The 15,226-nt window shown below is 37.4% G+C and overlaps 1 protein-coding gene and 1 non-coding gene across 2 annotated transcripts; one reads left to right on the top strand and one right to left on the bottom strand.

Moving 5' to 3' along the window:
* Positions 1 to 1,049: 1,049 nt before the first annotated feature.
* Positions 1,050 to 1,156, top strand: LOC146946090 (small nucleolar RNA R71). Its single transcript, XR_015029500.1, has one exon. It is a non-coding gene; the product is annotated as a small nucleolar RNA R71 (small nucleolar RNA).
* A 477-nt stretch (positions 1,157 to 1,633) lies between these two features.
* Positions 1,634 to 2,377, bottom strand: LOC146946089 (uncharacterized). Its single transcript, XM_085744292.1, has 2 exons — positions 2,220 to 2,377; positions 1,634 to 2,139 (listed from the first exon to the last, which is right to left on the bottom strand). The coding sequence occupies exons 1-2, from the start codon at positions 2,311 to 2,313 to the stop codon at positions 1,928 to 1,930; spliced, it is 306 nt and encodes a 101-aa protein (XP_085600418.1). The 5' UTR covers positions 2,314 to 2,377; the 3' UTR covers positions 1,634 to 1,927.
* Between the last annotated feature and the right edge of the window lie 12,849 nt (positions 2,378 to 15,226).

Below are 15,226 nucleotides of genomic sequence, written 5' to 3'. Positions count from 1 at the left end.
GGGACAATGCATCAAACTGACACTAGCCCCTAGGTCACACTTGGCTTTCTCAATGGTTTCACTCCCAATCACACAAGGGATGGAAAAACTACCGGGACCTCTGAGATTAGGCTTAGCAAGCCTTTGTGGGAAAGGAATTTTGGGTGAGGCGGTGAAACAATTGGCTCATCACTCTCTCCTATGGATTTTTCACTTTGTGGTTTTTCGCTCTATATCTCACCCTCAATTGTTTTAGTTTTCACAACGGGGTCCTCTAACTTCTTACCATCCCTAAGTAATAGCATTTATAAGGTCTTTGGGGTTGGCTTCAGTTTGGCCCTGAAAGACTTCGGGGATTTGAGAGGAGGTAGCCACTTGTTTGGCTACTTGAGAGATTTGAGTCTCTAACATTTTGTTGTGAGTAGCAATGGAGTCGACTTTTGATGTAAGCTTGACATGAGTGTCATTCAAAAATCCAGTTTGATTCTTAAGTTCTTGAAGCTGCTTGGATTGATTTATAACATAATTTTCCATTAAAAGTTCCAAGCTGGATTTTTGAGGGACTTCTTGGTTGTTTGCATAACCGGTGGTGATGTTTGTCCAAAGGGATTTTGAGGAGTTTTATAATAGTTTTGATTTGGCCTCATCCCTTGGTTATATTGAGCATAATTCAATAGCTCAGTACTTTCAACACCACTACCGAGTTGGCATTCAACACCAGTATGGCCAAATATACCACATACTTCACATGGAGGTGAAACAGGAGCAGGTGTGACAACACTTACACTTAATTTATCAAAAATTTTAAAAAGTATGTCCACCTTAGCATTCGAAGGATCAAGGGCAGAAGCTTCATACATATCTGCCTCTTTTTTAGAGGATGAAGGAGCAACCGCAGCGATGGCTCTTTCACTTGTCTACTAATAGTGGTTTTGAGCCATGTCCTCGATCAAAGCATATGCTGTTGTGTAGGTTTTATTCATCAAAGCTCCACCTGCAGCTGCATCAACATAAATTTTGTGGTATACAAAAGACCATTATAAAAAGTGTGGATAATAAGCCACTTCTCTAAACCATGGAGGGGGCAAAGCCTAAGCATTTCTTTGAAACGCTCCCACACATCGTAAAGAGATTCCCCATCTTTTTGAGTGAATCGTGTGATTTGATTCCTTAATTGAACATTTTTACTATGGGGAAAGAATCGGGCAAGGAATGCTTGCCTCATTTGGTCCCATGAAGTAATAGAACCAACTTCCAATGAATGAAACCAAGCACTAGCTCTATCCCCTAAGGAAAAAGGAAAGAGGTGCAGCCTTACGACCTCTTGGTTTGCCTTCAAGGTTCCACTGAGTTTTATAAAAGTTGAAATATGAAGATTCGGATCCTCAGTGGGTGATCCAAAAATTGATTTTGTTGCCACAAATATCTTTTGGTTATTGTTTTCCCTTGATATTTCTCTCCCTTATTTTGGTTGTATTCATATCTTTTTGTTTATGTGTATTTAATTTAGGTATTGATCATGTTGAATTTTCTTGTAGTTCTTGACTTTTTCTGTAATCAGTTATAGAGACCCTAGTAATTTATTCACAATTAAGTTACATAATATGACATATTTAATATTTGAAATTAAATAAGTGAGTTGAGAAAAATAATATAACATGAAATTGTGGTACTTCTTATCAATTTAGATTTTATAATATAAGTGGTACAATCCAAGGACAATGGTGAAAGACATTCATTTAGATAAAGATGTTCATTATATTATAGACTAGACATAGAGTGAAATAGAGTTTATGGTTTTATTTTACACAGTTCATGGGAAGAACTAGATTCATTCATATGGATTTCATGGAGTTCCTTGATAACCTCCACTTTTGCTACTTATGTCACCATTGTAACCTCCCCAATTTTTCAAATATCCGCAACCTATTTTATTATTTTCTCCTCCTCATCCTCTTGCATCAAGTCCACTTCCTTTGTCTTTTCCACCTTCGATTTGTCCACCTCCGCCTTGTGCACCTCCTTCACCGCCATTTCCTTCTGAGCCTGATCCACCTTTTGATCCTCCTTTACCACCCTTTCTTTTTACTCCATGGCTTGTCCAACTTCCACCCGGGGTTCTCCAAGAAATTTTTAATTTGAATTCTTCCATTTCATCAACTGCAAAGTAACAAACATTTTGTATCAAATATAAAAAAAAAGAAGGAAGAAATTGTGTGTGTTTATTTATGTTTATATACATTTTTTCTCATCTTTGGATGACTCAATTGCCACAACAGAGATAAAAACTAGTGCACAAATAAAGGAGACAGAGATAATAGACTTTGTTTTCATCCTTGATCAACTAAGATTATATTGTTGTTAAATATGAATACAACCATCAACTATTTATAGTGAGTATCGGATACATAAAACATTAATTAAAAGACCTTGATTAGATTATATATATTCAATGAAAAAGATAATATAATATAATTTGTCTTATTGTGAGGATATTAAGTCATCAACACCTATTCATCTATTTAAGGGTCAAATTGGAACATGTAACTCTTGATTATATTAGGGAAATTAAGACTTATAGTTCTATATTCGTTTGTGTTGGTGTAAGAGGCTAATGTTTTTATATTTAAGATTAGAATGAAAAAGATAATATAATATAATATAATTTGTTTTGTTGGAACAAAATGTGTTTAACAATGAACCTTAAAGAGTTTTGATGACAACAAGGTATTAAAAATTGTAAATTGGACTAGCTAATATTTGTTCAAGTGTACAAGACCATAGTTAAATTTTTACATCATTTATTGGTACTGAAGAACAAATAAAGAGCAAAAGGAATCAACAAAATTGAAGCTTAGACGCTCCTGAAGGCAATATGCTCCTGAAGATAAAAAGCGCTCCTGAAGTCAAGCTGCTCCTGAAGAGAGTAAAGCGCTCCTGAAGAATAGTGCTCCTGAAGACTGGAAGTCCTGAAGCGCCACGTCATCATCAGAAGCTACAACATCAGAAGCTGCCTTATCAGAAGCCATTTTCACCAAAAGCTGAAGATCAACTGAATTTGCGAAATTCAAGGATTCAAGAGTTGTTTCATGGATCGAAATTCATCAAAGGACAGCAGAAGATTAGTTGAACATTGCAACGGTCATTTCAACGGTGTTTGAAGGCATGTGCTTGCAATTTGGACGAAAGCGTTGACATTGTACTATTGTACGAACTGTACAACCACATTCTCCACTACTCTGTTTTGTGTCCACACTACAAGACAAGAAAACAGCTCCAAAATACGGCTTCGCCTGCAAAGATGTTCCTTTGGATAAGGAATGGATTTCAAATTTGTTCTTCATAGGACAGCAACCAAATCAGGCAAAAGATCATTGGTGAAAGATCAAGCTTCAACAACGACTCTTTGATGTGCTGGCAATTTCACAACGTCTCTTTCACACCTCTATATAAAGGAGTGAAGACTTAGAGATTTGGCAATGTTGAACGAAAGACTCTCAACATTTTTACAAGTGCCAAACCTCTGCTGAAATTGTTCTGCATTCACTTAGAATTTCTGTGTCTCAAGTTTTATCTTAGAAATTCTTAAGTCTTAGAGTCTGTCTCTGTTTTGTATTGTGAGCACCTCTGATTGTATATCAAGTGTTCAACCTTAAACAATTTTCTGTGTAATTTTGTTTAGAAGTCTCTTGCAGTTGTGCTTGAGCATAGAAGTCTCTTGATTGTGTTCTTAAGCATAGGAAGACTCTTGCAAAGTGTGCTTGAGCAAAGGAAGTCTCTTGATGTGTGCTTGAGCAATTGTAATCTGATATTACATTTAGTGAAATCTCCTTGGAAGTGCAAGGGGGACTGGACTACTTCCGGATTTTGGAAGGAACCAGTATAATTGCTTTGTGTCTTTCGTCTTCTCTCTCTCTCTCTCTCTCTCTCTCTCTCTCTCTCTCTCTCTGTTTTATTCCGCTGCGTTCAGATTCTGATTATCACTTCAGAAGCGGTATCACTTAGCTTCTGATCAGTGTCTTCAGTTTTTAGAAGAAACAAAGAATTTTCCAAAACACAATTCAACCTCCCCTTCTTGTGTTTTTCTCACCTTTAATTGGTATCTAGAGCCTTGGTTCTGTTGATAACACCTAACAGTGTAACAGTTCAAGATATGAGAAAAACATGTCTGGTGGATCTCCTACTCCTACTCCTGGTCAAACTAGCTATAATAATGTTTCACATGATTAAGAAATCCAGTGTTGGGAAGATTCCAAAGTTCAACGGAGATGCTGAAGAATTTTTTGGTGAAAAAAACAAACTTCTATAGTTATATCATGAGCTTAGATGAAGAACTATGGGATATTCTAGAAGAAGGTGTTGGTGACTTAGTTCTTGATGAAGAAGGAGCTGCTGTTGATAGAAAGAAACATACTCCTGAGTTGAAGAAACTCTACAAGAAGCATCATATTATCAGAGGAGCACTTGTCACTGCTATTCCTAAAGCAGAATATATGAAGATGAGTGACAAGTCCACTGCTAAAGCTATGTTTGCTTCTCTCTGTTCAAACTATGAAGGCAGCAAGAAGGTCAAAGAAGTAAAGGCTCTCATGCTTGTACATCAGTATGAGTTATTCAAAGTGAAGGATGATGAAACTATTGAGGAGATGTACTCAAGGTTTCAAACCTTAGTCTCTGGGCTACAGATTCTAAAGAAGATTTATGTTGCTTCTGACCATGTGAGCAAGATACTCAGAAGCTTTACTGCTAGATGGAGACCCAAGGTGACTGCCATTGAGGAAGCTAAAGATTTAAACACTTTAAGTGTCGAAGATCTTGTTAGTTCTCTCAAAGTTCACGAGTTAAGTCTTAATGAACATGAGTCTACTAAGAAGAGTAAATCAATAGCACTTCCATCCAAAGGCAAGTCATCAAAAGCTCTCAAAGTAGCTGAATCTGAAGAAGAAGAACCATCAAGTTCAGATTCTGAACCAGATGCTGCTGAAATGGCCATGTTCTCCAACAGACTTCAGTATCTGGCCAAGAAGAACAGAAAGTTTCTAACAGAAGGAGAAACTCCAGAAGCTCAAGGAAAGAAGATCAGAAGGGATGCTTCAATTGTAAGAAGCTTGGACACCTCATTACTGATTGCCCTGATCTTCAGAAGCAAAAGTCAAAGGACAAGTCAAAGAAGTCAACATTCAAACCAAGCAAATTCAAGAAGCAGATTAAGCAGAGTTTAATGGCAACCTGGGATGATTTAGGAAGTGAATCTGGATCTGATAAAGAGGAAGCTGATGAAGACGCAAAGGTAGCTGTTGGGTTAGTAGCTACAGCAACTTCAGAAGCAGGATCAGATTCAGATTCAGAAGATGAAAATGAGGTATATTCTAAAATTCCCGGAGATGAACTTGTTGAGTCACTTAAAGAATTTCTTACACATTTTGAAGCAAGAACCAATGAGTTGAAGGATTTAAAAGAAAAATATGCTGATTTGGTAAGACAACAAAAATCAACTCTATTGGATCTGAAAGCTTCTGAACAAGGACTTAGGGGCTTTGACTTCATGTGTAAAACTTATGAAGATCAACTCAGGTTCTTATGTCAGAAGCTACAGGAAAAGTGTAATGAAAAACCTTTAAGCAACCATGAAATTGCTCTTGAAGATTTTATCATATCTGGCATTGACAGAAGCAGAGTGGCTTCTATGATTTATAGCATTTACAAAAACAATGGAAAAGGGATTGGTTTTTCAGGAGGGAAACCTAATGAAATCAGTCTCAAAGCATGTTGTGAATGCATTAAGGAAGGATTGAAAACCTTCTTTGTACCTGAAGGTGCTGAGTTGGAAACTGTTGTTCAATCAGAACCTGAAGCTTCTAGCTCTAAGGCTAAGATCACCTCAAAGCCAAAGAACTCTAAGCCAAAGGCTATGATCAAATCTGATTCCAAGACTTCAAAGATCAGGATTCTGAAGAGATCAGAACCTGTTCCTCAGAGTCTGGTGAAACCAAAATCTGAGGTTCTGAAGTCTAAGTTTCAAAAGAAGACAGTTACTGCTTCTGAAGTACCAAAACCTAAGGTGATGGTTAATCAGAAGCAATCCAACTCACAGCACAAGGTACAGGAAGTGAAGAGTAAAGCCTCAAGTACTAACCTTTCAGGACCCATATGACAATGGATACCTAAATCTGAAAATGTCAATGATGCAGGTATGTCCAAGAGCAGCGCCAAAGCAAAGATCATGGTACCTAGACAGCGGTTGCTTATGGAGAGAAGTCCATGTTCCTCAGCCTAACAATGAAAGAGGGAGGAAATGTGAAATTTGGAGGCAACTAGTATGGCAAGATCATAGGTACAGGAACTATTGGTAATTCCTCTACCTCAATTAATAATGTATGGTTGGTAGATGGTCTTCAACATAACCTTTTGAGCATTAGTCAATTTTGTGATAATGGTTATGATGTGTTTTTTTGAGAAAACCAACTGTACTGTAATCAACAAGGAAGACAAATCCATTGTGTTCAAGGGAAAGAGAGTTGATAATGTCTACAAAATCAATTTTTCTGAACTGGCTGATCAGAAGGTGATTTGCCTTCTATCAGTGAATGATAAGAAATGGATGTGGCACAGAAGGTTGGGACATGCTAACTGGAGATTAATCTCTAAGCTTAGTAAGTTACAACTTGTCAAAGGGCTACCAGACATTGACTATCATTCAGATGCACTTTGTGGTGCATGTCAGAGAGGGAAAATTGTGAAATCATCTTTTAAAACCAAAGACATTGTTTCAACCTCCAGACCCTTAGAACTACTTCATATTGATTTATTTGGACCAATCAGTACTGCCTCCTTATATGGAAGTAAATATGGATTAGTCATTGTTGATGATTATAGCAGATGGACTTGGGTAAAATTACTAAAGAGTAATGATGTTTCTTGTGATGTATTCAGTAGTTTCTGCACTCAAATTCAATCTAAAAAAGAATCAAAGATTTTGAAAGTCAGAAATGATCATGGTGGAGAGTTTGAAAATGAGCCATTTGAAGCTTTTAGTGAAAAACATGGAATTGTCCATGAATTCTCTTCTCCTAGAACTCCAGAACAAAATGGGGTTGTAGAGAGAAAGAATAGAACTTTACAAGAAATGGCCAGAACCATGATCCATGAAAACAATTTACCAAAACATTTTTGGGCAGAAGCAGTGAATACAACATGTTATGTTCAGAACAGGATCTATATCAGACCTATTTTGGAGAAAACAACATATGAACTCTTTAAAGGAAGGAAACTCAATATGTCTTACTTTCATCAATTTGGATGTACATGTTACATTCTGAATAACAAGCTATACCTAAAGAAATTTGATGCCAAGGCCCAAAGAGGAATCTTTTTAGGTTACTCTGAAAGGTCAAAGGCATACAGAGTGTATAATTCAGAAACACTTTGTGTTGAAGAATCTATGCAAGTTAAATTTGATGACAAAGAGCTTGAAGATAAAATTTCAAAGCAGGGTGAAAGTTTTGCAGAGATACAGGTTCCTGAAGTTACTCCAGAACCTGATCAGATAGCTGAATCTGAAGAAAGTCCAGAAGCTGAACCCACATCAGAAGCGCAAGATGAAGTTGCTTCTGATGAAGCACAAGATGGCTCACATCAAGCAGATCCTTCCAGAAACACATTCAAGCACAAGTCTTCACATCCTGAGGAGCTAATCGTTGGAAACAAAGATAGTCCAAGAAGAACAAGATCATACTTCAGACAAGAAGAGTCAATGATTGGACTGATCTCAATGATTGAACCTACAACAGTTGATGAAGCACTTTCAGATGATGGATGGATCTTAGCTATGCAAGAAGAGTTGAATGAATTTCAAAGAAATGATGTGTGGGATCTGGTACCCAAACCTCAGCACAAGAACATTATTGGAACAAAATGGGTATTCAGAAACAAGTTGAATGAGCAAGGAGAAGTAACAAGAAACAAAGCAAGGCTTGTTGCACAAGGTTATAGTCAACAAGAACGCATTGATTATACTGAAACATTTGCTCCAGTTGCAAGATTGGAAGCAATCAGTTTACTTCTTTCCTATGCAGTTAATCATGGCATAATATTATATCAAATGGATGTCAAGAGTGCATTTCTTAATGGTGTCATAGAAGAAGAAGTGTATGTCAAGCAACCTCCTGGATTTGAGGATATTAAATATCCTGACCATGTTTTTAAACTGAAGAAATCACTATATGGCTTGAAATAAGCTCCCAGAGCTTGGTATAATAGACTAAGTAATTTCTTAATCAAAAATGATTTTAAAAGAGGGCATGTTGATACAACACTCTTCAGAAGGACTCTTGAGAAAGATATTCTTGTTGTCCAAATATATGTTGATGATATAATATTTGGTTCTACTAATGCATCTCTTTGCAAGGAATTCTCCAAGTTGATGCAGGATGATTTTGAAATGAGCATGATGGGAGAGCTGAAGTTCTTCCTTGGCATTCAAATCAATCAATGAAAAGATGGTGTTTATGTTCATCAATCAAAGTATACAAAGGAGCTTCTGAAGAAGTTCAAGCTTGAAGATTGTAAAGTGATGAACACTCCAATGCATCCTACGTGCACCTTAAGCAAAGAAGATGAAGGAGCTAAAGTAGATCAGAAGCTGTACAGAGGTATGATTGGTTCTTTGTTATACCTCACTGCATGTAGACCATATATTTTATTCAGTGTATGCTTGTGTGCAAGATTCCAATCAGATCCTAGAGAATCTCATATGACTGCTGTCAAGAGAATCTTCAGGTATTTGGAAGTAACAGCTAATCTTGGACTCCTTTATAGGAAATCCTTAGATTATAAGCTAATTGGATTCTGTGATGCTGATTATGCTGGTGATAGGATTGAAAGAAAGTCAACCAGTGGCAATTGTCAATTTCTGGGTGATAATCTTATATCATGGCTAGCAAAAGACAAACAACTATTGCTATGTCTACAGCATAAGCAGAATACATTTCAGCTGCAAGTTGTTGTACACAACTACTTTGGATGAAACATCAGTTGGAAGACTATCATATAATTGATAACAGTATTCCCATCTTTTGTGATAATACTGCTGCTATTTGTTTGTTTAAAATCCAATTTTGCATTCAAGAGCTAAGCATATTGAAATCAAACACCATTTTATCAGAGATTATGTTCAAAAAGGAATTTTAGATATACAATTCATTGATACTGAGAATCAATGGGCTGATATATTTACTAAGCCTTTAATTGTTGAAAGATTTGATTTTATAAAGAAAAATTTGAACATACACTGTGTCTGATTAAAGCTTGCTTGCTCCTGAATAGAATTTTAGGTTCTGAAGTCAGTTCAGAAGCAGTGATCCATCAGAAGCTCTTTATTGAGGTTCTGAGGAAAACTCGCTTCTGATGATGACGTCAGCATATGAAGTTCAGAAGCTGAATTTTATGCTTCTGAATAGTTGAGTTAGTGGAAACGTTGGGAGTTACTTTATTTGGTAACTCCTGGCCCACTAATTTGGTAGTTACTCTGAGAACTTCTGACGTGGTTTATCTGTATTGGTGTATAACTTAAAAGGGCAATGATGATTTAATAGCTTTGAAAAGTACTTTCACGCGCCCCCAATTTGTCATTAATGCTATGTTTGTTTGTCTCTTTTGAATTGCAATCGTTTTACTTTTAACACTTTGTCAATTGACACACTACTCACTCACAACAAACACTTTGCTTTCAAACCTCTTGCGAAGTAAGCGCAAAAACCCTAGAACCTTCAATCTTCATCAATGGCATCGTCAAGCTCGCATCAGAATCCTTCAGAATCCACTGCACAAAAGACCCCTGACTATGACTACAGAGGAAGATCCATGAAACTAGAGGAATGGGATTTAATGGTTCAAATAGAAAATCTGATAGATTTTGCATCTCTAGCGTTTCATGAGTGCTGGATCAGAAGTTACTATGGAGAGCAAGGACTTATGCAATACTTCAAGATGTTGAATGGACCAACATACGAAGCCTTGGTTAGGCACTTCTGGGTGAGAGCAAAAATTTATGACAAAGCTGCGTCTATAACTAAAGAAAGGCAAATGGTTTTGCTTTATCCAGAACTGAAAGGGAAGACTAGAGAAGAAATGGGACTTGAGCCATTTACTTGCATTGAAATCAGGTCAAGTATTTGTGTTATTCCAGTAAGAATTGCAGAATGGCAGATAGAAGCTGTACTCGGTTTAAAAGCTTCTGGAAAATACTCTGGAATTGATCTTTCAAGCGCTGCTGATGAACGCTTCTGGAAAGAAAAAGCAAATATGGTTATATACAATTCCACGAAGGAAGGAAAGTATGCTGATTTAGACATTGAAAAGAAGTTGCTTCTAAAGATTCAGAATGAGAATTTGCTTCCATGTGGTGGAAATGATAAACCTAATTTGGCTCAGAAAGTCTTTCTCCAGCATTTCATCAAAAAGGAAAAGGTGAATATGCCAAAATACATGTTCAAGTATTTGATAGAGTGTCTGAAAAACAGTCAGCTGCAGGACAGACCCAGGGTTCCTTATGGAAGGCTCTTATCAGAAATATTTTATCAAGGTGGAGTTTTGGACAGACTAAGCAGTGTTGAAGCCTTTACAGATAAGCTGCTTGACACTAAGACTGGGAAGTTCATCAATGCCCACACACTCAAGCATATGAAGCTTATCAGCAATGTCACCAAGCTTGATACTGACTTGAGTGAATCCAGTGCAAAGTCTGATCTTATGAAAGACTTTCCACCTATCTGCAAGAAGGATCCTCTTGATGTGCAGATGTATTACATCAAGGATCACTATGAGGCAACCAACAAGGTCATTAGGTTGGAAGATGTACCTGAAGAGATGTATGGTGGTGCTCTGCCACGAGCCAGAGGCAGAAGATCAAAAAGGAAGATGACTGCAGAAGAGTATCTGGAGGTTGAAAAGTCGGTTAAGAAAGCAAAAGTTGCTTCTGACAAGCTCAAAATTGATGGTTCTGCAGTGCCATCAATTGAAGAAGCTCCTACTTCTTGGATTGCTCCTGATCAACCTGCAATACCAAAGAAAAAGAGGAGGCCAGCAGTAAGGAGAATCAAGGACTTTCCTCATGTTACTAAGGAAGCAGAAGCAGCTACTGCTGCATCTGGAGTTGTTGAAGCAGTTAAAATGGCTCTGGAGATCGCTACTAAACTTCAAGAGATTGCTATGTCAGAAGCTTCACAACTACTGATGGCTCCCGAAATGAATCAGAAGAGAACAGCTGGTTGTTCAGAAGCCTCTACAACAGGTAATGTCTACGCACGCTCAGAACCTGTAATACATGAGTTATCTAGTGACTCTCCTTCAACCTCCTTAGAAACCTCATTATCATCATTTTCTGATTCTGATGATGATAAACCCTTAGGTCATCACTACCCAAAACTAGTAAAAAGCCAGCCAACATCAACCAAGTCCTACAAAAAGCCCTCTCAGTCAAGTACATATGAGCCAGTTAGTCATATAATCATTCAAAAGTTAGAAGAAATGGTTGTGAGAAGAGACCAAGTCATTGATAGTATCCTTCGCCATCACCCTCAACCTCTAAACATCCAACCTCTTAACATGATTGCACCTGCTGAGGATAACCTTAACTCACAAACAGCCTCTGAAATGGCTCCTGAAGCATCTGCTTCTGAAAAGGACATTTCAGAAAGCCCCCAACAACAACAACCTGAACCTCAAACTTCATCATCACCACACCAATCTTTTGTTCCTAAACCAACAGTTCCTGAACCTTCTGTTCCTGAACAAGCCATTCCTAAACCAGTTACTACTGAACAACCTGTTCTTGAGCCAACCCAATCAATCATCACTCCTTTACCTGTACAAATAGTGGAGGTAACCCGTTACAACGGTGTCTCTCATATGGATTTAGATTCTGAGGATGATCAAGATGATCATTCCTCTGACATAGTTATAGACCCTATTGCTGACTAACCATCAACCAACCAACCTTTAACCACAAATTACCAACCAACAACAAGCCAAGCCATTGTACCCAGAGCCCCTCCTAAACCTTCCAAACAACCTTCACCACCCACCATATTCCTGGACTCTCAAATATTACAAGGTGTGTGGGAAGACATTACTTCTGAGGTTCATAGGCTGATTGAAGGAAGAAGTGACTTGGGTCACAAAATCAGCTATCAGAAGCAATGGAGGACGATCAAGGAGAGAGTCATCAATCTGATTTCAACTCTGCATGATTCATGTCTACAAGCTCAGGAGGAGGCCAAGCAGAAGTTAGAAAACTGGATTAATGGGATTAATGAAGAAGGCTCTGATGACATAGAAGTCCTTGGTACTTGGGTGAAGAATCCACTAAGCATCAGAGGAAGAGAACCTGAAGATTTCCTTCCCAACTACATTCACCCAAAGGATTTGGACTTGACATTCCTCTCAAAGATCAATCTGAAGAATGCTGCACCTGACCTGGCTCTAGTTCAGGAGAACAAGGTGCTGAAGGAAAGGAATAAGGAATTGGAGCAGACGCTACAAGAGCAGGATCTGAAGCTATTGAGAATTGAAGCTGAAATGGAACAAGCTAGAATGAGGGAAGAGAAGAACAAGTCAGAAATGAATCAGAAATATGTTGAAACTCAAGAGATTCTGAAGAAGATTTTAGAGAGCCAAAATAAGCCAAACCTTTAGTTGCACACCTTAAGCTTGTTTTCGCTTCTTTATGCTTCTGATGTATTTTGTTCATTTCTGTTTCTGACTTAGTTTTCACTTCTGACTATATATGCTTCGGAACTCTTTTCGCTTCTGAATATCATTAAATGTTTATATCTTGTGTGTATTAATATTTGCTCTGATTATATTGATTGATATGCTCTGTTTAGTTTATTTTCTTTTGAGAAGATGGTTAATATGCTTATATAATGCTCTGATCCTTTATTCTATGTTTTTCTCATCTCTTCTTTTTGTTATTTCTTTTTGTTAATGACAAAAGGGGGAGTATATGTGATAGTATTTAAAGGCTCTGAGCCCCATTAATAATATTTGAAATTTTTTGAAAAACTTCTATCTTTTTGTTTTACGTAAAAAGGGGTGTATCAAAAAGGGGGAGTATCAAATTTCAAATAAAATTAATTGAACCATTCTTCTTATCTTTAAGATAATTCTTTCAATTTTTAAGCTCTGATATTATTATTGTGCGTAAAATGAATTTAATTAACCTGGATAGAACTTAGGGGGAGCTTACAAACCTTACCTTAAAGACTATCTGACTCAGGGGGAGTTAGAGCTTACAAACCTCAGACTCCGAGCTTACAAACCTCAGAACCCCAACAGTCAACTCGTTAATTAGATTAACAACAATTTATCAATTTTAAATACTATTGTTTGTCATCATCAAAAAGGGGGAGATTGTTGGAACAAAATGTGTTTAACAATGAACCTTAAAGAGTTTTGATGATAACAATGTATTAAAAATTGTAAATTGGACTAGCTAATATTTGTTCAAGTGTACAGGACCATAGTTAAATTTTTACATCATTTATTGGTACTGAAGAACAAATAAAGAGCAAAAGGAATCAACAAAATTGAAGCTTAGACGCTCCTGAAGGCAATATGCTCCTGAAGATAAAAAGCGCTCCTGAAGTCAAGCTGCTCCTGAAGAGAGTAAAGCGCTCCTGAAGAATAGTGCTCCTGAAGACTAGTGCTCCTGAAGAGTGGAAGTCCTGAAGCGCCACGTCATCATCAGAAGCTACAACATCAGAAGCTGCCTCATCAGAAGCCATTTTCACCAAAAGCTGAAGATCAACTGAATTTGCGAAATTCAAGGATTCAAGAGTTGTTTCATGGATCGAAATTCATCAAAGGACAGCAGAAGATTAGTTGAACATTGCAACGGTCATTTCAACGGTGTTTGAAGGCATGTGCTTGCAATTTGGACGAAAGCGTTGACATTGTACTATTGTGCGAACTGTACAACCACCTTCTCCACTACTCTATTTTGTGTCCACACTACAAGACAAGAAAACAGCTCCAGAATACGGCTTCGCCTGCAAAGATGTTCCTTTGGATAAGGAATGGATTTCAAATTTGTTCTTCATAGGACAGCAACCAAATCAGGCAAAAGATCATTGGTGAAAGATCAAGCTTCAACAACGACTCTTTGATGTGCTGGCAATTTCACAACGTCTCTTTCACACCTCTATATAAAGGAGTGAAGACTTAGAGATTTGGCAATGTTGAACGAAAGACTCTCAACATTTTTACAAGTGCCAAACCTCTGCTGAAATTGTTTTGCATTCACTTAGAATTTCTGTGTCTCAAGTTTTATCTTAGAAATTCTTAAGTCTTAGAGTCTGTCTCTGTTTTGTATTGTGAGCACCTCTGATTGTATATCAAGTGTTCAACCTTAAACAATTTTCTGTGTAATTTTGTTTAGAAGTCTCTTACAGTTGTGCTTGAGCATAGAAGTATCTTGATTGTGTTCTTGAGCATAGGAAGACTCTTGCAAAGTGTGCTTGAGCAAAGGAAGTCTCTTGTTGTGTGCTTGAGCAATTGTAATCTGATATTACATTTAGTGAAATCTCCTTGGAAGTGCAAGGGGGACTGGACTACTTCCGGATTGTGGAAGGAACCAGTATAATTGCTTTGTGTCTTTCGTCTTCTCTCTCTCTGTTTTATTCCGCTGCGTTCAGATTCTGATTATCACTTCAGAAGCGGTATCACTTAGCTTCTGATCAGTGTGTTCAGTTTTTAGGCGAAACGAAGAATTTTCCAAAACACAATTCAACCCCCCCTTCTTGTGTTTTTCTCACCTTCATGTTTTATTATGAGGATATTAAGTCATCAATACCTATTGATCCATTTAAGGGTTAAATTGGAACATGTAACTCTTGATTATATTAGGGAGACTAGACCTTGCACCCGTGCTGCCGCACGGGTCATAATTATTGGAAACAAAACATTCAAATAATATAGAAAATAATGTTCCGGTGGTGCAAATACAATGGAAATAATAAAATTACAATAAAAAAAGTAGTTCATGTTGGTACATTACAAAAAATTTCCTTGTAACATTTTTAGGTGTCAATATGGCTCTATCCTGAAAGAATGTATCATGCATATTAATGAAAAGAGATGGATAAGCGTGATTGATGAATTAAAGACACATCTGGCTGAGACATCATGGGATAATCATCCTTCATAGATTTACCATGACATTGCAACAATAGTTCAATTTCGGCAAGTG

Source organism: Medicago sativa, chromosome 2 (genome assembly GCF_051527215.1).
Source record: "Medicago sativa cultivar Bolivia chromosome 2, Bolivia_mono, whole genome shotgun sequence".
NCBI lineage: Eukaryota > Viridiplantae > Streptophyta > Magnoliopsida > Fabales > Fabaceae > Medicago > Medicago sativa.
This window is presented reverse-complemented; position numbering and strand designations above follow the sequence as displayed.